The 26,311-nt window shown below is 30.3% G+C and overlaps 1 protein-coding gene across 1 annotated transcript in view; it reads right to left on the bottom strand.

The window, feature by feature from the left end:
* LOC115874933 (BAG domain-containing protein Samui) overlaps positions 1-21,348 on the bottom strand; it is a 59,776-nt gene extending 38,428 nt beyond the window's left edge. Inside the window, exon 1 of the mRNA XM_030890235.1 lies at positions 21,178-21,348. Within this exon, the coding sequence (XP_030746095.1) occupies positions 21,178-21,201 (24 nt within the window). The 5' untranslated portion in view covers positions 21,202-21,348. The remainder of the gene's footprint in view (positions 1-21,177) is intronic.
* Positions 21,349-26,311: the final 4,963 nt, after the last annotated feature.

Raw genomic sequence — 26,311 nt, 5'->3', positions numbered from 1 at the left:
TTAATGTCAAAGGAAGCTAGCTAAAATCAAGAAAAAATTACACTTTAAAACTAAATCTTAAATAACTTAAAAACGATTTATTTTAGGTATAGAAACATGTATAATCAAAAAGTAACGAATTAAAAAACCTTTTCACTAGTGAAATAAAAAAAGTGGGTTTTCGTTTGAAAAAAATGATTTATGATAATTTTTTAATCGCTCAATTCCATGACGGCCAATACTATATGACAATCGAACAATTTAATTTTTGAAATAGATAGCCACATGTCTTCTCTTTATGTCCCAGCGGCTGTGGTAATCGCTAAATTTGACGTTTAGACTATACACATTTTTTTGACAGGCAGTTTTTTTCCTCCAAAAATTTTAAATATTTTTTTTTCACAAAAACCGTTAATGTTAGGTATAGAGTGTTTGGTTTGGTTTCGTTGAATCAAAATTCACAAAATTTTACAGAGAATTTAAGTATGTAACAAAAAAATGGGGGTACCCATTTAAAATAAGAAAGTTGCTGTCAACTTCCGGTATTTCCGGAAGTGCCGCCATATTGAAAATATTTTTAATCGATAGATCTCGTTTGCAAAACAATGATGTGCAAAAAATCTCCGTTCTAGAGATTATAGTTCTCTAGAAACTTCTAATGCACGCTCAGCCTGGGACACCCTGTATAAGAACACACCAAATCTGGTTTATTTATCTAAAAAAATAACAGTTATAAGGGTTGTGACAAGTATACCGGGTGTTTTTGAAAAGTGCTTCTTTCAAAAACACCAAGAAATTAGTAGTTTCAATTAGTCGTAGAAGTTTGTTCACCTAATTTTAATGTAAGCATTCAGAACGTGATAATTAGTGGTAGTAATTTTCAATTAGTGGAAAAAGTTAACAAACTTTTGACTTTTCCACTAATTATACTTCAAAATTTGCCAGGAATGTCATTTTGGCCTTTGATTATCACCCGTCAAGAAAAATTTTGGTTAGAAATCAAAAGTTTATTGTTTTATAAGCTAAATATTATGCTTTCTCTATGGATACAACAGACTACCGCAAATTGTTGCTAGGATATTTTATTAATTATAATTATGTTTTTTAGACATTGTGAATGATCGTAAAGTAAAAAGTATAAAGTGTAATTGAAACCACTAATTTATTCCACTAATTGGGAGGTTCTGAATGAAGCTTCACAGTAACTAAGTGAAACGAATAAAATAAGCATTTATTTTGCCCACCTGATAAATTCAAACCTGAATGATATTGCACAAACTGTACCATTACCTTATTTAGGAAAACGATCCGTTTCGCCAATTTGTTTATCTACACGGCTACGGCGAAGGTATAGAGGGTGTCTCAAGCTGAGCGTGCATTAAGGTGCGTATTCATTATCCGAACGAACGAACGAACGAATGAAAGTGCGGTATATTTAGACGGGGACCGAACGCATGCGGCCGTTCGTTCGTTCGTTCGCTCGACCATCCGTTTCGAGTCGGTACATCAAAGGCGTTCGCCAACAAATGCCTCCGGTCTTCTCGTGCGGTCCTATCGTGCGGTCCCCGTCCATACCACTAGCGTACATTTGTTCGTTCGGATAATGAATACGTACCTTTAGAAATTTCTAGAGAACTACAATATCTAGATCGCAGATTTTTTGCACATCATTTGTTTCACAATGAGATCTATCGACTAAAAACATTTTCAATATGGCGGCACTTCCGGAAATACCGGAAGTCGACAGCAACTTTTTTATTTTCAATGAGTACCCCCATTTTTTATTACATATTTAAATTCTCTATCAAATTTTATGAATTTTTATGTCAAACACTCTATACTTAAGATTAACCGTTTTTGAAAAAAAATTAAAATTTTTGAAGCGAAAAAACTTCCTGTCAAAAAAATTGTATAGCCTAAACGTCAGATTTAGTGATTACCACAGCCACTGTGACATAAAGAGAAGGCATGTGGCTATCTATTTCAAAAATTAAATTGTTTCAGTGACATATAATATAGGCCGTAGTAGCTGTCCTGGAATCGAGAGGTTCCATCGTTAATTATCATAAATACTTTTTTTTCAAATGGAAAACCACTTTTTTATTTCACTAGTGAAAAGGTTTTTTAATTACTTTTTGATTATACATGTTCCTATACCTAAAATAAATCGTTTTTAAGTTATTTAAGATTTAGTTTTAAAGCGTAAATTTTTCTGGTTTTTAACCAGTAGCCTTTGAGGTCGTCAAGCGATGTAAAACTATATCTAAAAATTATATCTGGTCATGTCATATTGCCATTAGATATCACTAAAATACGAGATATATTTTTATAAATACCTACATTTAATAACCTAACTAATAATTAGTTTTTTGACAGAAGGAAATAGAATGTCTGATGGTTTGATACTTAATGTCAAAGGAAGCTAGATAAAATGAAGAAAAATTTACGCTTTAAAACTAAATTTTAAATAACTTAACTACGATTTATTTTAGGTATATAAACATGTATAATCAAAAAGTAATGAATTGAGAAACCTTTTTACTAGTGAAATAAAAAAGTGGGTTTCTATTTGAAAAAAAAATGACTTATAATAATTTTTTAATCTCTGAATTCCATGACAGCTACGGCCAATATTACATGACATTCAAACAATTTAATTTTTGAAACAGATGGCCACATGTCTTCTCTTTATGTCTCAGCGGCTGTGGTAATCACTAAATTTGACGTTTAGGCTATACAAAATTTTTTGACAAGCAGTTTATTCCTCCAAAAATTTTAAATATTTTTTTTTCTCAAAAACGGTTAATATTAGATATAGACTTCAATATCAATCAGATTAGAATATCAAAATTCGTAAAATTTTACAGAGAATTTAAGTGTGTAATAAAAAATGGGGGTACTCATTTAAAATAAGAAATTTGCTGTCAGCTTCCGCTATTTCCGGAAGTGCCCCCATATTGAAAATATTTTTAATCGATAGATCTCATTGTGAAACAATGATGTGCAAAAAATCTCCGATCTAGATATTGAAGTTCTCTAGAAACTTCTAATGCACGCTTAGCCTGGGACACCCTGTATATTGTTTTTTATGCCAGTTTGATAACAACTCATGAACAACTTTCGCATTTAAAACGAATTAATATATCTATGCCAATCTATCAAGTTCAATTTTATATTGACACCTTTTTAAATACAGGGTGACCAAGTCTTCTGAAAAAATATCACTCCAAACTTGTTTAGAAAATAAATGGACAATGACAGTCTACATTTTAAAATATTTTGTTAAATATACAGGGCGATTCCAATATATTTTAACACTAAATTTTAGAAAATACCATATTGTCATAATAATATACTGGGTAGTTTTTTAAATATTGCCATTTTTAAACGAAATTTGCTGCACTTTTAAAGTACCCTCAAAGTTAAAATGTAAAATTCGTTATATTTTTTAATTGAAATTATTTTATAAGTGGGTTTACAAAAATAAGTTTAAGCTATATTTATATTAATTGATGACCATGACATATACAGGCCAGGTCAAATGTAGGGTCGTTATTTTAAACGGAACACTCTGTATTTTGAGACGTAAATGAAAGTAGGTTTTATTCATGTTTATGTTCGATAAATATTTTTATCGCCAAAATAGATTTTTATGCACAAATGTTTTTTATAATGGTAATTTTCTATTTCATGAGCACAGTAAATTGTTTTTATAAGCCTATCATTATTAATGACAAAAGCCAACTAATAATAAAGCTATAAACATATCATGTGTTTTAGTTAAAATATCGATTTTAAGTGCTTAATAAAACAACGTTAGATAAATCATAATTTCATAATATGTATATAAAACTCAAGCATCATATGTAGTGTTAGGGCTGGTCAATTGACTGTGGTAAATTGCCCGATCAATTGACCAGTCAAATTCGGTCAAAATGTCTTAAATAACATATTACAATTGTAGAATGTTATCTACAATTATTTAATAATAATATGGTAATTTATAATTATTATGCGTTTGTGATGTCCAATTTACCTATAACCTTCTGCAAGGAATACGATACTTAGCGATTCGGAGAATCTTAATAAAAATTTGAATCCTGTTGTTCGTTTGATATCTTTATGGAAAATGCATCTGTCACTTTATCGGATGTCCGTCACAAACTGTATTTGTTAAAAGAACATATTAATACATTTGTTTCACTAAGTCCTTTCTTTAGAGACAGCCGTAAAAAGTATCAGATCATTATGTAAAAGATATTATCGTCAGATATTACACCATCAACATGGTGGGACAGTTGGTAGAATAAATCGGTACTTCACAATGTTGCAACAAAATTACTAAGAATGCCGGCCTCCTCAGCTTCCTGTGAACGAAACTGGTCAACTTGAGGAATTGTTCATAATAAACTTTTTTAATTTGTTAATTTTTTAATTTAATTTTTTTTGTTTTAAAATGAAAATATTTGTTATTTATATATCATTTCAATGATTATGTGAAATAAAAGATTTATTTGTTTCATTGTACTTTTAAAATTATTTTGGTCAATTGACGAAAAAAAAATTGACAGGTCAAATCCACAACCCTAATCATATGGGAGGAGCAAGGGGAAAAACACCACCAGGAAAGACACTTATCCAGGCGCGGAGAGAAATCCCAAGAGAAAGAGGGATATATCATCTATTATAGATTCGGGACAACACCATATCAGGTCTAAGAAGAGACCAAGTTAAAGAGGCGGAGAAAATGGAGACAGATCCTCCAGCTTCCACATCACGGGTACCTCAGCCGGAGACAAGCTCCTCGATTGTGAAGGGCACGGAGGGCAATTGGCAATTCGGAAAAGTATAAACTGGATTAACCATAGACTTAAAATAAAATATAGACTGAGCATCTCATTCATAAATAGCTGGAACATGCGGTCAGACAATGTCTTGTTATTGTTTTAGGTTATAACGAGTGCGACACGAGCGATAGATATGTTGTCTCTGTCGTAACGGTCGTTCCCTGACGACTCTGACGAGAAACGCAACACTGTCTTTCGTTTCTCAAGTACACCTGAACTCTCCGTATCATAGCCGGGTAATTTTTTTATTTTAATGAAGCTATAATTAAATTAAAAATATATCGTATTTAAACTTTTTTATATTTTATTAAGATTTAGGAGAGTTTTTTTTAAATAAAAGTTTAGAAAAAACGTCTTAGAGTCCAAAAAGGATAAAAATAATAAAATATGTTATAGAAGAAATTTTATAATCAAAATGACGTAATTTTTGAAATTATTAAAAAAAATATTAATTTTAGTCAAACATTTACAACCCCTAATATTAATCAAAACAGGATCTATTCTACAGATATAATAGAATCGGCGACACACAGTGCTTCGAACATATGGCTCTAGAGAACAAAAATCCAAAACTTCTCTTTTATTGTAAGCAATTTATTCAAACTAGGTTTATTTGACACAAATGATGAGTACTCTCATTGTACTAAATGATGATGTTCTTAGTCCCACGTTTATGAAAAAAAAAATCTTATAAATAATAATAATGTTGGAGCTGTGTTCCATCTAAGCAAATAATAAGTTATTGTATGAAAACGGTGTAAGTATTAAATAAATTCCTGTGATAAAAAAGAATTGAAATAACATTAGAACATGATTCCTAATATAAGCCTAATATAAGATAAAAATGTTTTTCTTTAATGAAAAAGAAACATGATTATGTAAGAGAAAAAATTCAGATTTTACATTTTACTAAAAATATTATCTAAATAAGCGCCTTTCTACAACAACGCCACTGACTCCCAAAAAAAAATCCCTGGGTAAATTGAGAGTTGCCTACCGGTCGAAAGTCGTTTCAAGACTTAAATGGATTATTTAAGTCAAATTTCTTACAAATTTGGCACTGGCGAACCATATTTTATAGTTCTTGAACAGAAAAAGTAAACAAAATAAACACTTAAGGACTACAAGCTAAGAAAATGCGTTAATACAGCCGGGGAGATAGCGGCAACAAAGATTTACCGCCACTTTACCGCACTCGTGCGACACGTACTACAAGGTAATAAATGAACGAATAGGCGACCTCGCCTCTAATCGGTGTTGCCATATTGTAAAGGATTTATCCTTTTTACATAGTATTCGACTTATAATTAAGTAGTATTAAGGACTATTTAATACATCTATGGAATATTAAAACCTACTTTATTAAAATGCAGTATTAATATCTCAAAATATGTGTATAATAAGTAAAAAAATATTGATAATATTAAAGACGTGACAACATAGGTTGGACGAGGAACGTTTGGTCGGCTGCGGTCGAGTGTACCCAGAAGTAAACATGTATACAAAAATTATTGTTTGACCGCGTTCAGATGTAAATAGTGTAGTCTATATTTTATTTTAAGTCTATGGGATTAACCATTTTAGAACAAGCAAAAATTTTTATGAACAATTCATTTTTTAGGGTTCCGTACCCAAAGGGCAAAAACGGGAACCCTATTACTAAGACTTTGCTGTCCTTCCGTCCGTCTGTCACAAAGGTCTATCTTATGAACCGTTATAGCTAGTCAGTTGAAATTTTTACAGATAATGTATCTATATTGCCGCTATAAGAACAAATACTAAAAACAAAATTAAATAAATGTTTATAAATAAAAAAGTACTTTCACTAAACATTATCTTTTAAGTAAGAATTTTACGTCCTCGGTGGCCGCGTGGTTAAAGCGTTAGGACTTTACGCTGCTATGACGTTGGAGTTGTAGTAAGGCAGATTCGAATCCTAGTCAAGGCGACTTTTTTTTAATCGTTTTTTTTTATTTTTACATATTTATTTTTACTTTTTACATATTCATTATTGATTAATACAATTTTTAGTAATGTGTTTCTTCGTTTTTTTTTAATTACTTATACGCGCATTCAAAATTTCAGCTAAATCGGAAAAAAAGTTTATAATAATATAGTGTCTAATGTTGTATAGATAATGAATGGTACGGAACCCTTCGTGCGCGAGTCCAACTCGCACTTGACCAATTTTATTATAAAAGTATACATAAGATGTCAATGAAAGTGTTCCCTTTGGAAATAAAATCCGAAGACATTTTGTAGAGCATTTTCGAAATATGTACTGGGTCACTCTGTCTACTGCCCGATAACGAATTTGCAAATTTACAATTCTACTTTCATAATAAAGTATAAAGTGTATTTTGACATACATATAGATATAAGTAACTCGTCAACAAGCCTTTTATTTAAACCCACTGAAAATGAAACGTAACAAGCCAATGGTTTTCTCACCAATTTGAGAAAGTAGGATCCTTTTAGGCGCGATCCACCTACGATAACCAAGCTTGAAAATAGTAGTATCTATTTAAATAGTAAATTGAGTTGGATGATTCGGTTAATTAAGAAAGATGATTTGTAAATGGTTATATTTATTTTTATAATAATAATTAGTAGAACTATAAGGTTATAGTAATAATTCAGAACTAATTTTTGTTTAATAAATGTTGTAGGTATATGGTATATTACTTGACTACTATTCGAAATATAAAATGTACAAGGGAGTCAGCGATAAAGTTCATGAAAAATAATGTAATCTAAAATTAAGTGTAGATTTCTCTATTTACAAAATTTAGTTTAATAAACAAAAGCACTGTAGATCTTTTGTAATTTGACATGCCCTATAACTGAGGTTGGATTTTTTGGCTTTACAACAGAAAAATATTATTAAATTACCCACAATATAAAAAAAAACTATATAACAATTAAATTTTTAGTTACGTAATCGAGGGCGCAATTTTTAAATTTATTGTTGCCTAGCCAACCATGGACATATTCGGCACCGGGCCGACTAACTGGAATTTAAATTTCCGGCTGAGGATTCAGGTGGTAGTTCTGCTGTAAAAAATGTCAAGTTGCCACATTTATTTATTTACTAGCGTGTACCAGCGACTTCGTTCGCGTCGAATTAATCATTTGTAATGGTGATGATAAAGCACAGCAAGAATTTCCATTAACATACAGTGTGGATAAAATTTTCTCACATTTATGTTAGCATGAGAAAAAACAATATGGCGATATTATTGTATAACTTGGTAATATTTGAGGGGTAGATCTCGTTGGAATTTGACTTTCGAAAAATCCGTTTGCCAGAAATAGGCTTTCTACGTCAAGCAGTTTAAGTAGAATCGTGGTTAAGAAATTACCCAATTTTTTGGAACACCCTGTATAATTTTTTAAAAAATTTCAAAATATGTAAAAAAAACGAAATAAATTAAGCTTGTCCACGTGTTTTCCCGAAAGACTAACCGCTTTTTAAATAACAAATATTGTAATATTTGAGGGGCGTTTTCACCCTCTTGGAATTTGAGATTCGAGAAACCCTCCCTTATCGAACCTCTACACCCCACAGTCAATCCGTTTGCCAAAAATCAGCTTTAAATGTCAAGCAGTTTAAGCAGAATCGTGATTACTCAATAGTCATATTTTATGAAACACCCTGTACCTATACATTTATAAAAAATCCTAAAATATGTAAAACAACAAAATAAAATATACGTGTTTAAGAGTTTTTCCGAAAAACTCACCGGTTTTTAAATAAAAAATATTTTAATATTTGAGGGATAGTTTCACCTTTCACCCCCTTAGAATTCGAGTTTCGAAAAATCCCTTCTTATCGAACTTCTACACTCTAAAGTCAATCTGTTTTCCAAAAATCAGCTTTTCACGTCAAGCGCTTTAGGCAGGATCGTGATTAATCAATGACCAGATTTTTTGAAACACCCTGTATACATTTTTAAAAAATCTTGAAATATGTAAAAAACAAAATAAAATATACGTGTTTAAGCGTTTTTTCGGAAACGACCGTTTTTTAAATAAAAAATATTGTAATATTTGAGGGGTGGTTTCACCCTCTTGGAACTGGAATTTCGAAAAATCCCTTCTTATCGAACCACTACACCCTAGAATCAACCTGTATGCCAAAATTGAGCTTCTTACGTTGAGTGGTTTGAGCAGGATCGTGATTAATCAGTATGTCAGTCACTTAAGGATTTTATATATTAGCACAGATAACACATAATCCAGATGGCTCCTTACGTGTTAAAAATTGTCACCCCAATTTCACTCCAATTTGGAAAAATATTGGAGTGACGTTTGAATAATCTGAAATTTTTAGATTCCTTTTCTAACTTTTTTGGGAGGTTTTGCTTCTCTTGCACAGATGTCGCTTGCACTTCAGTTGCGTGGTTGCCAAACGTTATATCGAAATATATTTCATTTCATTATGAATATATAAAATTAAAAATTATGTAAATTTATAAACATGAAATAGATATGGATGTTAGGTAATACCGGATGTTAAATTAATATATAAATATTTAACTTAATACGTACATTATTATTTTATTAATTTATCGTCACACGTCATTTACCAGTTGCCTAATTACGAAAAGTTTCATATGATATTAACCTCAAAAATGATCTTTGAAAACAAACAACAACAAATAACTCAAAGAAATAACTACATACTACATAATAATAACTGATAATAATGACTTTTAATGGTATAAAGGCTGATGAAGGTAATTATAAACATTATTTTGAGTTTGTTTAATAAAATATAGGATACAATATAACTAAGCAAAATCAAACAGTTTTAGACAACCAATACAAGATTCAGAACTTGACATCGTGATAAACAAATTGTACATTCAGGAACTCGTTTAAATATTATAGGTAAGTAATATTTTCACAAAAGTAAACATAAAGTAATATAGAATATTACCTGTGATAAAATGTTAATTAGTGACGTATATTTATTCTAATCACATTTAAATTTAAACTCAAAATTTTCATAAAGAAAATGATAATTTTTCATAGATATAAAGTAAATAATATTACATATTTCAGGTTGATTGAAGAATAATCTACAATTGATTAGAGCCTATGACGATGCGAAGATAATTAATCACCTAACTTTAAGAAACCAGCCTAAAAAGTTTACATGCATCTCATCTAACCATTATAGGTAATAATTTACAAAATTAGTCATTTTGATTATAATATTATGGTACTTAGGTACATTTTATCTTCTAGATCAGTAGTGATTTTTCATAATTTGAATGAACTCACAGATAGCAATGGGGCACCGCACCGAAGCAGTATTACAAAATGTGAAATAAAACTGTAGTACATATTGCTCTATAAAATTTAATAGAAATAAATTTATTTATGAAAATTAATGAAGTTTTATCTTTCCTAGGAAAAAAATAACAATTATATTTTGAACAATTAATTTAGAACATTAGAGTTAAAAAAATATATGTGTTAGAAATTGTAACACATATTTTTAACTCTATGTTATTCTAACTTAGAATAACATATTTTTAATAAAATTGCGCTTATACTTTATACTTTTTTGCTATTATATCAATAAGAACTAACGTAAGGAGCAATTCATTTATACTATAAACACACATGCATATTTTTGATCTTTTTTAAAACCAGTGAATAATGTTGAAATATGCTACACCTTTAATTCTTATTAACTAACTTTATAGCTAGACAGTTGAAAATTTTACAGATAATTAATGTATCTATGTTGCCGCTATAAGAACAAATACTAAAAACAGAATTAAATAAATGTTTATAAATAAAAAAGTACTTTCACTAAACATTATCGTTTAAGTAAGAATTTTACAAAGAATATTCAAGTCCTCGAGTGGCCGTGTGGTTAAAGGCGTTAGGATTTGAAGGCGGTGAGACGTAGTGAGGCAGGTTCGAATCGTAGGCAAGGTGACTGTTTCTTAATCTTTTTTTTTATTTTTACATATTTATTTTTACTTATTTATTATTGATTAATACAATTTTTAGCAATGTGTTTCTTCATTTTTTTTAAATTACTTACAAGCGCATTCAAAATTTCAGCTAAATCGGAAAAAAAGTTTACAATAATATAATGTCTGATGTTGTATAGATAATGTGTGAATGGTACATTCAATGATAATGAACCCTTCGTGCGCGAGTCCGACTCGCACTTGGCCAATTTTTTGTTAATTGAAACGTTTAGAATTTGAATATTCGTTCAAAATTTTTTTTAATAAATTTATTTATGATAAACAATTTATTAATGAAAATAATATGACCGAATTTCCTGGAAAGTTTTTCAAATTTGTACATATGAAAACCTAGCTTTACCACTTATCATAGAAAATCTCTATTCCTTCCCTTATCACGGAATAATAAAGGAACGAACCATATGCGACAAAGATAGAAGATTTAGATATGTCGTTACTGTCTTTTGTTTTTTTAATGGATATTTTAAAAGGCGGGTAATTTACCTTTGACTGTCTTTGATTATAACTGTGTGTGATTAGTGATAATAAAATTATTATTAAAATGTCTGGTAATAAGTGCCAATTTTATAATTGTGGGATTTCTCGGAAATCAGGTGTACATATGTTTAAGTTTCCTGCGTCAAGAGATCCTAATTTATGTACAAAGTGGATAGAAAATTGTGGTGAGTTCATTCATATAGAATTTTTGCACATTTTGTATGTAAAAATACGGCGTTAAGTTACCTTAGAAATGGTGATCGATGGCTTTTACCATATACCGTATGATCGAAAAAAACGGCGTCAGCGATGGCTATGAAATGAAGATCGCTGTCATTTGATATGTAAAATTATATGGGGAATGTCATCGACCATCATTTCCAAGCCAATCGGACGCCTTTTTTTTGGATCATACGGTATAATTTAACACATTAAGAATTGTCCATCGTTATTTCTTTATCTATGCAAAGTTTATGATGGATAAATCAAGTAATTAAGTGGATATAAATTATAAATGAATCAGTGAACATAAACTGTTATAAATTATAAGTAATGCAATTATTGAATATACCATACGATCGAAAAAAAAAAACGGCGTGGGAGTGGGCTTGGAAATGAAGCATATATAGATTAATTGAAAGCATTTTATAAATATATAGTTATACAGGGTGTCCCCAAAAAAGTTATACATTAAAGTTGTTTTTGTAATGGAATACCCTATATATTAATTGATTTTGGATTCCAGGAAAAAATAAAGGTGTGTTTATTAAAGAAGCATGTGCCTAGAATGTAAGGATTTTGACATATTTCACATTTTGTGAAAATGAAGAATAAAATTTAAATTTCAATAACAGCTATCTATATTGTAATTTATCCTGTATAGCCTGATATTTAGTTACAATAACCATAATATGTTAAACCAAATTAAAATGTGACAGGAAAAGTTATACAGGGTGGGACAAAACTTATATTGAACATTTATCACTTTGAAAAGCAAGTTACTCCTTTATTTTAAATGGAACACCCAGTATATTATTTCCGTGTTCAATGGGAATTCATATATCTTCAAAATATTATTAAGGTTGCCTACCCCTCTAACAAAGATTTTCCTAGATACTTTCATTTTATGATTTTGCGTCAGTAGATCTTTTATTATTTGAAAAAATCTAGGTGGCTGTGTTAATTTATCAAAAATTAAAGGATGTAGTATAAAATACTGTAATAAAAACATACGTTTAAAACATATATTAATTATCACAGAATTAAAATTAGATATAAATGTATAATTATATAACAAAAATTTGAATCTAAAAGTAGAATCATATCAATTCTTTCTGATGTAGGATAAGTTTCTATTTTCGGAAAATTTCTTAGATTTTTTTTGTTTCAACTGACGAACTGACACAAAATAATAACTAGTTGCTAAAGTTGAACTAATTTGACAGCTATGTTGAAGTAACGTAGACATATCACAGCCACCCTAGATTTTATCAAATAATAAAGATCTATTCACACTAAATCATAGAAATGAAAATATCTAGGAAAATCTTTGTTTGAGGGGTAGGCCGGCAACCTTAATAGTATTTGGAAGTGACATGAATTTCCCATTGAATATCGGAATAATATTCTGGGTGATTCAATTAAACTAAAGGAGTTATACAGGGTGGGTATTAAAGGAGTTATACAGGTTATACCAATGTTCAGCATTAATTTTGCCCCACCCTGTATAACTTTATGGGTCAGGTTTTAATTTGATTAAAGTGCAATAGAGTAAATTCCAATTTAGGTAGTTTTTCTTGAAATTTAAAAATTGTTCTTCAAAATCTTAAGTAAGTCTAAAACCTTACATTTCAGTCATATACTTCCCTAATAAAACACACCTTTATTTTTCTCTTAGAATCTAAAAATTAATTAATAAAGGGGGTATTCCCTTACAAAAAAATACAAATTTGATGTGTAACTTTTTTTGGGGACACCCTGTAGAACTCTCTATATTTTTAAAACGTACGCAGAATTAACTTACATATGATCACAAAATTTCATTTCAATACGAATTGGTCGTTCTCCTTGGAGCCTCCGAGTCATATGAGAGGCGCCACCCTGTATAATTTTTATATAGTTGCACTTTAATAAATTGTTAGTTAAAACTAACAGTCCTACGAGTGTGGAATTTTGTACAGGTGGATTTTGGACATTCATCTCTTAAGAGAGTGAAATAAGGGATGAAAATTTGTACAAACATTTGTTAAAATCGGGTTTAGAAGTATGAAATTCTGTTTGTTCCTTATGTAACGTAATTTAGTAATAACAAGCAATTTTTTTTCAGAACGTCCACACCTCATTTCACCCCGTTAGAGGGCGAATTTCCAAAAATTGTTCCTGAGTGCTAAATTACGTTACATAAGGAACGTCTGCGCAAAATTTCATACTTCCAAAACCGATTTTAATGAATTTTTGTACAAATTTTCATCCCTTAATTCTTATGGGGCGAATGCCTAAAATTCGCTTCTGAGTACTCACTTTCATCACTTGAGGAACCTCTGTGCAAATTTTCATACTTCTAGGACAGATTTTTTTCAGAAAGTTCACCCCTCATTTCACCCCCTTAGAGGGAAAATTTCGAAAAATTGCTTCTTAGTGCTAAATTACCTTATATAAGGAACGTCTGCGAACAATTTTATACTTCTAAAACCGATTTTAACAAATTTTTGTACATATTTTCATCCCTTATTTCTTAAGGGATGAATGCCCAAAATTCGCTTCTGAGTATAACTTTCATCACTTGATGAACCTCTGTGCAAATTTTCATACTTCTAGGACAGATTTTTTTTCAGAACGTTCACCCTTCATTTCACCCCCTTAGAGGGAAAATTTCCTAAAATTGCCTCTTAGTGCTAAATTACGTTACATAAGGAACGTCTGCAAAATTCATACTTCTAAAACCGATTTTAACAAATTTTTATACCAATTTTCATCCCTTATTTCTTAGGGGATGAATGTCCAAAATTTGCTTCTGAGTACTCACTTTCGTCACTTAATTAACAATTTCCAAATTTCAAACTCCTCGGACTAATTTTAAAAAAGTATGCAAAATTTCACCCCCAGTTTCACCCCTTAGTAGAAGAATTTCCTAAAATCGCTTTGTATAATCGAACTGTTAAGTTACGCTACTTAAGGCACCTCTGTGCAAAATTTCGTAGTCCTAGGACATGCTTTTTTTTGTATACAAAAGTACCCCCCATATCACCCCCTTAACGAGCGAATTTCCAAAAATTGCCCCTTAGTGTTCAATTACGTCAGTCAAGGAGCACTCGTGAAAAATTTCATACTCTTAAACCAGATTTTAACAAATTTTTATGCAGCTTTTCATCCCTAATTTCACCCCCTTAGCGGTCGAATTTTCAAAAAATCCCTTCTTAGTGCTCATTTACATCACTTAAGGAACCTATGTGCCAAATTTTATTTATTACTATATAGATAACCTTTACCCTTATTTTCAGCTAATGAATATTAAGAGACAAATAATAAAAATAAAATCTAAATTATAAATTTCATGGCTATAAATAGAATATATATGCATCTAGAAATTCTGACTTTCAAACATCCACTGCGACTAGTATTTTCATATCCAATTGTATAGTATTAAAGTCCGAATATACATTTTCCCTGGGTTTGACCGAATTTGCTTATAAATATGAACAACCGGCTACGTCGCTTCACATCGCGTGGCCGTGGTGTGGCTCGAAATTCGTTCGTTTTAAAAATATTATTAGATTTGGCTATAGGCGCCCTCTGTGTCATTAATAGGGAACTGTCTCATCGAAAACATGCTGTTCCGTAAGCAATGGCCATCTGGATTATGTGTTATCTGTGATATTAGTATAGATTTCCTGACATTGTCATTCGTTTTGACACTTTAGTTTTGTATTACGAGTGGGCGCTAAATTTTTATTAGCCTAGGGCGCAAACATGTCTTAATGCGCCACTGAGTCGAACATTGTTCTTTTTAGAACCTCTTAATGCGAAGTGCACAAGATAGCTTAATAACCGTAAAAAACTCATCGCACCTTTATTAGAATATTTTAAACGGGAAAGAGGTAGTATGTCCCTTAAGTGCTGTTAAGAAGGTGAGTTTTGTTGATGTAAATAATAACTGTTTTAATATTTAATTAATTTATTTTTGTTTATAAAAATATTTTATTACGTTATTAACCCTAATTTATGTTATATACTAACATAGAGCAAATCTCGTTTTTTATCTGAAAAAATAAAAAAGTTAGGTTAGGTTAGGTTAGGGTCAGCCAGTTTTGAGACGCACCCGGTATATGTATAGAAATGGCTTTAATATATATTTTTAAAGATAGAATAAGATAAAATACATTTGAAAATGATTTTAAGATTGAACTAGACTCAAAAATATCAAATGCTAATAATAGTAACATAAAATTAAGGAAAAAATCTTTTAATAATTTGCAGATAAAAACTTAATAAAAATATTATTCCTTATGGAGAATATTTAAAAAAAAGTATATACAAGGTGCTACAAATGCGAGGTACGAGCATTGGTATCTCGCAAACCGTAATAGATACGAAGATGGTTAAATTGGGGCAAATTTGCGCCTTGGGATGTTTGCCAATATGCCATCAAAAAAGTTTTAAAAATTTCAAGGATTGCTGAGTTTTTTTAAAAAAGCGGATTTTTTTGAAAATCAATTTTATTTTTCCCTGTCGTTACTTTTTAGAAAATCAAAAAACTAATTGCACATTATCATAGCCACTTTATTAGGGCTATCTGAGAGTATTTTCAAATTAGTTGATAATTTGTGACCATTGAGTAATCAGGATTCTGCTTAAACTGCTTGATTTTTAAAGCTGATTTTTGCCAAACGGATTGACTGTGGGGTGTAGAGGTTCGATAAGGGGGGGTTTCTCGAATCTCAAATTCCAAGAGGGTGAAAACGCCCTTCAAATATTACAATATTTGTTATTTAAAAAACGGATAATCTTTCGGAAAAACGCTTGGACAAGCATAATTTATTTGTTCTCTTTACATATTTTGAAATTTTTTAAAAAATCATACAGGGTGTTCCAAAAAGTTGGGTAATTTCTTAATCACGATTCTGCTTAAACTGCTTGACGTAAAAAGCTTATTTTTGGCAAACGGATTTTTCGAAAGTCAAATTCCAACGAGATGAAACTACCCCTCAAATATTACCAAGTTATATAATAATATCGCCATATTGTTTTTTCTCATGCTGACATAAATGTCAGAAAATTTTATCCAGTTTGTATGTTAATGGAAATTCTTGCTTTGCTTTATCATCATCATTACAAATGATTAATTCGACGCGAACGAAGTCGCTGGTACACGCTAGTTTTACATATAAAATGATTCATCTTCATTTCATAGCCATGGTCGACGCCGTTTTTTTCTTGATCATATTGTACCTAGTATTTTAATAAAATTGTGCATATTTCGTCCTTTTTTAGTGCATATTAGCATGCATATTTTAATTTTTTTATAGTGCATATAATTGATGAACATATAACGATATCTAATTATACGAAAACAACTTTTAAAACAGAGTATATAGATTACAGATTTAAAATGACTAGGCCAGTATATATTTTATATACCGGGTGCGTCTCAAAAGTGGCTCACCCCTATAACTTTTTTATTTTTCAAGTTAAAAAAAAATCAAGATTTGGTATGTCAGTATATGGCATAAATTAGGATTGATTGACGTATTCAATTGTTTTCGGTCACTTCCTGTTTCACCGGAAATTACTACAATTTTTGATTTTTAAATGGCACCCTCGGTATTTTTTTTACTTTATTCGATAGAAAATAACACTCTGAATAGAATGACTTATCATACGTCAACTTTTGACATTTTCGCATACTTGACTTGCGGTTCGTAACGAAAAGTTGACTTGAAATACCAAGTGTGTGGTATCAAATTATTCATAAAAAAATGCTTTTTGCAAATATGCTAATGAGCCACCCTCGTTCCATTTGAAAAAATTGAGATATGATTAAAAATACGATTTGAGCATTTTCTAACTGGCCAGGAAGACAGTAAAAACATTAGACGATCAAATTTATTTTTCCAAGGCTCCTTGACTAAGAATTAGTGTTTTTTACATAGCCATGGCACTCTAGATTGAATTTTAAAATACGATTTTTTCTTAAGCGAGAATATCAAAAGTTGACATATATAATATGTCATTCTATTCAGAATGTCATTTTATATTGAATAAAGTAAAAAAATACCAATGGTGCAATTTAAAAATCAAAAGTTGTAGTAATTTCTGGTGAAACAGGAAGTGACCAAAAACAATTGAATACGCCAATCAATCCCAATTTATGTTATATACTAACATACCAAATCTCGTTTTTTATCTGAAAAAATAAAAAAGTTATAGGGGTGAGCCATTTTTGAGACGCACCCGGTATATTATTATTTATGATTATAAAATTAAATTTTAAAGTTATAAACCAATTAATTATTTCCTCAGTACAGAATTATCACATACAGATCATACCAAATAAACTTTTTAGTCACCTGATTAAGCTTGACCGGTACAGCGTTGCCGACTTTTACATATTTTCTTTTAATCAAATATTTTAGAAAACAAAAATTAATTAATTATCAATATATAAGCAGTTATTATTCACATCAACAAAACTCACCTCCCTAACAGCACTTAAGGGACATAAAGGGTCATTACTAACGCTTTCCCGCTCAAAATATTGTACTAAGGTTATGATGAGTTTTTTGCAATGGCTGTTAAGCTGTTTCGGCATCTTGTACACTTCGCCTAAAAGCGGTTCTAAACAGAACAATTTTCGACTGTAAGGTCTGCTAGTAAAAATTTTTAAGCTCAAAGTATCAGAACACAATTCACTTAAACCAAAAACTTGTAATACACAACTAAACTGTCAAAACGAATGACAACGTTAGGAAATAAATAAATCTGGCAACTTGACATTTTACACACAACCTGAATTGCCAGCAGGACATTCAAATTCCAGTTAATCAGTTGAATATGTCCATGGTTGGTGGTTGGCAACAATGAATTTAATAATTGCGCCCTCGATGACGTAGCTTAAAGTTTATTTGGTATCGCTTATACAACAATGTAAAGGATAGATGTAATACAGATTGTCATGTATAAATGATGTATGATCAAGCAAGCTTTGACATTGACAGTTGAAAAATTCTAATAATATTTCCCCATATTTTTTTATGTCATACAAAGCACACTTGATCCTAAAGCCTTTTGATCATATGCTATATGATAACACAATAATATAAATATAGAAAATTGAATATACTCACAAACACCGATGTGTAGCATATAGTCTAAGCAGCAGCCATAATAGTGTTAGATAGAATCCTGCAAACCAAAACAGCACACTTCACACAATGCTACTACATTTATATTACAATAAAAAGTCAGTCAGAATTTTATCAGTTAGTTTTATTTTCTATATACCTAAATAAATATAACAGTTCTACAATTTCTAATAAGAATTTGTGTTATTTTCAAGTAGAATCAAAATAACTCTTCCGATGGAATCACCTCTAAAATATTTAAAATAAAAAAAAATATTTATTTTGAATATACATATACCGTATGATCAAAAAAAAAAACGGCGTCAGCGATGGTTATTAAATGAAGATCGCTGTCATTTTATATGTAAATTTATATAAGAGATGCCATCAATTGTCATTTCCCAGCCAACTGAACGCCGGTTTTTTCTATCACATAGTATAAGCCCATCTGGTTAAGACAGAAGAACAAATGAAGAGTACAGGGGAAAAACGGTCTAAGTCAAATTTTATGATTTTGAGATAAAGCAATTTTAAAGTTCAAAACGCTACAAAAAATACAATATTTCAATTTAAAAAATTCTTCTTTTACCCATATGTTCCCTAACTATCTCGGATCTTTGAGTCATAAAGTTTTCGCTTTTAGAAAAAAAATTGATAGAAAAATCAAAAATTTATTGGTAAATGGTCATGACTTAGCCCGTTTTTTCCCTGAATTTATAACACTTTTGTATTTTGAAGTATTTTATTTCACTTAATAACCAGATTTATGCCTACATAAATAATACAGAACAAAAACTAGAAAATGATCTAGATTATTCTGACATTGATCCGATCATCTAAAATGGAAAATTAGTGTTTTTATTTGTGTAAAAAATTAAAAAAAAATTTACCTTGAAATTTGTTTAATAGGAGAGAAGTCACCAATTTTCTCAATTAATTATGCACCAGTGAGGTAAAATACTCCTGAGTTTCCTTTTCACAAAACTTTTTCAAACTCTGCAAATTAGCAAAACGATTAAAATGGCGACCAGAACGCTATCGAATAGGCGCGTAAAAACACGGCTTAGCCCGTTTTTGCTCGGTACCGCACGCACTTGTCACGTTATTCCCCTGTACGGGATATTTTTCTTGTTTAATATCTTCTGACTTATCGCGTTCTTGCCATGGAAGCTATCTTTAGAACAACATTTAACATATTTTCCATCAGATGACATCAATATCTCAATTTCGCTAAAAATTGACTTAGCCCGTTTTTCCCCTGTACCCTTCAAATGGAATTGCAAAATACTATTTAGTTAAAATATCTTATTTTGGGTTTTTCTTATAAATGATTCTGAACTGTCCTAGAACTGTGATACGCACGGTTCAGAATCGATAACACAATCCCAATGAAAGCTGTTTACATTTTATAACTCTTTCACAAATACTTATTATATACCTATACATTACATAGATGATTGGGGCTTTGACATTGACAGTCAAAAATTCTAATATAATTTGTAATTTCCCATAAGAATTTGGAAAAAGAAATGATATTACTATAGCCTTTTGATTTTTAGGACATCTTAAGAAAAAATTCAACATTATTTTCATTTGAAAAAGTACCGTATGATCGAAAAAAAAAACCCGCATCCAGTGGGCTTAGAAATGAACAGCGATGACATTTCCCATATAATTTTTTTTTCACAACGATGTTCATTGCATAGCCATCGCTGACGCCGTTTTTTTGGTTGTATTGCATAAACGGGGTTAACCATTTTAGAACAAGATTTTTCATCAAGATCAACAAGAATACATTTTTCTAAATATCTTAATAGAAAGTTGTGTAAAACTGTGTTTTAGTTGTGATTCCATGTCCCATTACCAGAAGAGTAACAATAACAAACATGGTACAAAGATATTAAGCAAGTACCTAGGTGTTTTAACAATTATTAAAGGGTGGTAATAAAACAATTATTAGTTGTAACTATGTACTCTAGGTTTCTAGGTAGCTAAATAATGGCTAAATACTAAAATAATATTCTCGAATTTAAGACCTTAAACTTCACTAAGCTATTTTAACTCGTAAATTATATTATATCCATACAAAGTATGTTTTTGAAGAATATATAGTTACAATTTGCAATCTTTTATTTTTGTAAGGTTTTAGAATGCCATTGTACTTATCAAATAAGATATATTTAAAAGTTTTAATGAAAAGGAAACTGGACTGATAACAGCATATCACAACAGGTCAAAACTTATTACTTAATCTCTTATTAGAAATTGTTTAAACATTAGGTATACAAATTATAAAGTTTGCAGAATGTCAGCAATAGAATGGACATCTATTTATAACCTATAACTCACTGTTATAACATTCTTAATAGAAAGTTGCAAAATACTTGTTGAAAAGCACACAAATATATATTAATTAAGTAAGTAAATCCCTTCCAAAAATCCAAGCTGTTAGTAAAGAAAATTGTTATAAATAGCACGTAAAATAAATTTTAACAATAAGAATATAACAATTCTACTTACGAAAGCATTGCGGCTAAAAGGCATTTCGGCTTATTCGACACTTAAGTAAACAAAATTACAGACCTAAAAATTATAATTAACCAGCTAAATTTTCTATTTTTTCTTGAGAATCCTACGGCTAATAAAAAGAATCATCTGGAACTGGAAACATTGAGTGGGTGTGTTCAGAATATCCTTCAAATTTGTCATTTAAAAATTTACTTATAGCTCTGTTTACTACCTATTATCGATTCTGGAAATTTAATGTTGAAGCATGAAAAAAGTGGGATTTTTATTTTAACTAGGTTTGTTTAATTTTTTTATTTAAAATTGTAATATGGGTTTTTGAACATATTTCATTTTAAGTCAAAGTCCTGCCATCTGTATGTGATGCACCAAGGTAGTTATTAGAAGAAATATGAAGAAAACTTTTAGATGAATGAAATTATAATTATTTCAAAATCCACCCAAAAACATTTTCTTTTCTCATCTGCTCATCTCATCCAAAATCTCATCTGCATCTCATAATTAATAATACAGATTAATACCCATAGAAAATATTAATAACGAACTAATTTTGCTCTTATAATACCGGTTTATTAATTGAAATACCGTCAGAGATACCGCATATCAAGAAAAATGACGTTCAGTTGGCTGAAGAATGACGCGCGCGATCGATGACATTCCCCCACATTCCCCATTGTTCCCCATATAATTTTAATTTTACATCTTTGAATAAAATATTAAATTCTCGTATCTCGTAGCACAGTTGTTTAGCATTAAACGAGGGTTTTAGTTGCTATACTCCTCCGGAACGGCTTCATCGATTTTGATAAAATTTTATATGTACTTATATTCAGTAGGTCTGAGAATAGGTTGTTATCTATCTATAATCTATTTATATCCCTATATGCACAGAATATCTAGCTACGCTGTGCCAGGGGGGTGACAGTAAACCGGAAAATTGGAAACAGTTGTGGCGCGGTTCTACCCAGGCAGAAAGCATGGCCTTCTAGACTGTCCTAGACAAAAATCTGAATATTTCTATATGATTTCTGTCAGTTTCTGCTACGGAAAATTTTTATGCACGTCGGCGTCCTGTTCTTTTGTCTTTTGTCTGTGTGTCAGCGTCAGCTCCCGAGGCCTCTGGCAAGGTCGGGCGCCATTTTAATTTTTGCCGTTTAGATTTGATTGGAAGTTTGTTTCTGATATTTCGGCTGAAATTTATAAGTACAAAGATGTTTTTTGATATAAAGTTCCTTGTTAACACTTTAATAAAGTATATATGATATTAATTACATGAAGAAAATGATGAAATCGACGTTTCGGCGTGTAGCAGGTATGGGCCATATTATAGGTAAAAATAGGTAATATATTAACTGTTTTTATATTTTTTTAGCTTTAAACCCAAGGATCTTGGGATATTCTTTCAAGGATTTTTCCGTATCTCTACTTTAAAGACTGATCGGTGATTTTGAGCAATTGAAAGCAAGTTATACAAGGTAAATTATGATTATTGAACTATTATTAGCCTACGTTAAATTTCTACAAGATGAACAGAAATGCGTAATTACATATCACATAGGTACCTATTATGTATTTTCATAGCAATAATGCTATAAATCTATGTATGTAGATTATTTTTAAAATACAAATGAGGTATTAGATGTATATGTATCATATTTTTTATTCATTTTATTTTCATTCAAGTCCTGTTTGATTTAATTCACAAAAGTCTTATGTAGGTACCTATATTTATATTTTTTACATATTTTTTTTGATTCCAGGTTTTGTGTGGGTTCCGGTTGCCTTTTTCCTGCTTCCAGTTATTTATCCGTGAAGCTGTGAAAACATTTATTTATCTTCAAGTTTCTGTAAGTCAATGCACTGTTACTTTACTAATTCGCTTTAACACAGCATCTCTGATATTATTTAAATATTTAATATTGATACAGTAGTTTATTGGTTTATAGCTCTTTAATTGTGTTGATTTGCATATTTACATTGTTCTAAATTCCAAATAAATATTTTTGAGTAATTTTGTTGTATTATTTACTACTAGAAAGAGTAAAAAGTTATTAACCCTCATTTAACCTCCTGAACAGCCCGCCATTAAAAACCGGAAACGGAAATAAATTTCATAATATTGAAATTGTCATGTCTATGTCATGTCAAATGTCCCAGCCGCCATATCTGAAAATTAGTTACCCAGGCAGCCACGCTGTTTCCATAATTTAACATTGACTTGACACTTCTTCTTGTATTTATTATTTTATGCGCTGTGCTATATGATAAGAATGGTCCACCCAGGGTCCACCCATAGATAAAGGAAACTAGTTTAACCCTTGATTATGTTTAACTAAGTTTAGATTGGAAAGTGCCCATAAGGACAATGTATGGGACAATGTAAACAATATTTGGCGCTATTCTTGCAACGGTCGCGGCCCAAAGCTTTTGATAATTTCGGATCGGTTCGGCTTTTTCCGGAATTATGTCGCCAAATATTATTTATTCAAATTTATTATTATGTTCTTTTAATTTTATAAATAAGATACAGTTGTTGTCTATAAGAAACTTTATTTTATATAAAGACATATATGAAATACCTATGAAACATTGGAAACCGACGTTATGCCACAACGGGTTTTGCAGTTCACAGTCCACAACATAGCTTTTTAAGTTTTTAATGCCACTTTTTCACAATTATCACGAGTTTGAGTAAATAAAATTTAAATTAGACTCACAAGATAGCAATAATTACTTTGAGAATGGACGCTGTAAACACTTTTCGGTATTTTTTCAATGAGGGCGGTTTAAATTTTAAAAGATTTCATAATTTTTGAAACTAATACCAAAAATATTTTCGTTTTAGTTTGGGCTAAAACACATTAAGTAATAAGAGATACAACCAGTTTTCGATAAACACATTATTTTTCATTCTAGTGAAAATATAATTAAATTTAAATTGAATATAATAAACATTATATATAGTGTCCCCCATAAAGTTGGATCCATATTCACGTCTTTTTTTTATATTAGAGTTTTAAAAAATCTTTTTGTGGCAGTCACTTCTGCTTTGAAAACAACTTAAAATGCACCAAGTCAAAGTTGACAGCTAACATCTGGGAGCTGTCAAATACAATATATTTAAAAGGAATTTTAAAAAATTGGTTAAATTATTATTATTTTAAAAAAAGCGACTAACAAAATTATGGTTCAACTTTGACTTGGTGACTTGGTGCATTTTAAGTTGTTTTTAAAGCAGAATTGATTGCCAAAAAAAGTTTTTTTTAAACTCCAATACCAAAAAAAACCGTCCATATGGATTCAACTTTATGGCGAACGCTGTAATTATTGAATGGCTTCCCCGAAAAACGTTGTAACCGACATTTTTTTCAAAATAGAGATTTCCAAAGATATTTAAACTAACCGAGTTTAAATATCTTTGGAGATTTCAGTGAAATAAGGTTGTAATTTTCTTAGGTATAAATATAACGTTTTTTCCTCTGGGTTTTCACTGAAATTTCGATATTAAAAAAATTGTTGGTTACAACCGAGGAGCCATTTAATTATTACATTAATTACTAGCGTGTACCAGCGACTTCGTTCGCGTCGAATTAATCATTTGTAATGGTGATGATAAAGCAAAGCAAGAATTTCCATTAACATACAAACTGGATAGAATTTTCTCACATTTATGTCAGCATGAGAAAAAACAATATGGCGATATTATTATATAACTTGGTAATATTTGAGGGGTAGTTTCATCTCGTTGGAATTTGACTTTTGAAAAATCCGTTTGCCAAAAATAAGTTTTTTAGGTCAAGCACATTAAGCAGAATCGTGGTTAAGAAATTACCCAACTTTTTGGAACACCCTGTATGATTTTTAAAAAAATTTAAAAATATGTAAAAAAACCAAATAAATTATGCTTGTCCAAGCGTTTTCCCGAAAAACTAACCGTTTTTTAAATAACAAATATTGTAATATTTGAGGGGCGTTTTCACCCTCTTGGAATTTGAGATTCGAGAAACCCCTCCTTATCGAACCTCTACACCCCACAGTCAATCCGTTTGCCAAAAATCAGCTTTAAACGTCAAGCAGTTTCAGCATAATCGTGATTACTCAATGGTCATATTTTATGAAACACCCTATATAAATTTATAAAAAATCTTAAAATATGTAAAACAACAAAATAAAATATACGTGTTTAAGAGTTTTTCCGAAAAACTCGAAAATTTTCGAAAAATCCCTTCTTATCGAACCTCTACACCCTAAAGTCAATGTGTTTTCCAAAAATCAGTTTTTTACATCAAGCGCTTTAAGCAGGATCGTGATTAATCAATGACCAGATTTTTCAAAACACCCTGAATACATTTTTAAAAAATCTTAAAATATGTAGAAAAACAAAATAAAACATACGTGTTTAAGCGTTTTTTCGGAAACTTGACCGTTTTTTATATAAAAAATATTGTAATATTTGAGGGGTGGTTTCACCCTCTTGCAACTCGAATTTCGAAAAATCCCTTCTTATCGAACCTCTACACCCTAGAATCAACCTGTATGCCAAAATTGAGCTTCTTACGATGAGTGGTTTGAGCAGGACCGTGATTAATCAGTATGTCAGTCACTGAAGGATTTTATATATTAGTATAGATTATTACATTAATGTGTACTAAGCAATATTAACCAAAATATATTTGACTTATTTATATTACTAACCTTACTAATTTTTGTAAATCAGCTCAGTGTTTTTGTTCTTTATTGATGCAAACTTATCAGTAATATCGTCATTTAATATTCATTTAAGTCTATTTAAACGAACATTTTCATTAAAATTAAGCATAAAATCTAGCGTTTTTTTTTCTAAAGCATCGGCTATTTTATTTTGATTTTTTTAAATTTCTTAGCATTAACTGACATTTTAAATGTTCTGCAGAATCCCCGTGTTTATACACAGATTTTGTTATATTTACGAAATCAGTGAACCCTTCCTTATTTCAAATGCCATGTTTACTAGAAAATAGTAGAATAGTGCTACTACATAGCCAATTAAAATTCCTTAAACGTATACAGGGCTATCAAAAATTGTTGGTTTATTTAAATATCTATTTTTCACAAAAACTTCGTTATTTCAAATACAACACTTTGTATT

This window comes from Sitophilus oryzae, unplaced genomic scaffold (genome assembly GCF_002938485.1).
Source record: "Sitophilus oryzae breed Bouriz unplaced genomic scaffold, Soryzae_2.0 scaffold_1307_pilon_pilon, whole genome shotgun sequence".
Classification (NCBI taxonomy): Eukaryota; Metazoa; Arthropoda; class Insecta; order Coleoptera; family Curculionidae; genus Sitophilus; species Sitophilus oryzae.
This window is presented reverse-complemented; position numbering and strand designations above follow the sequence as displayed.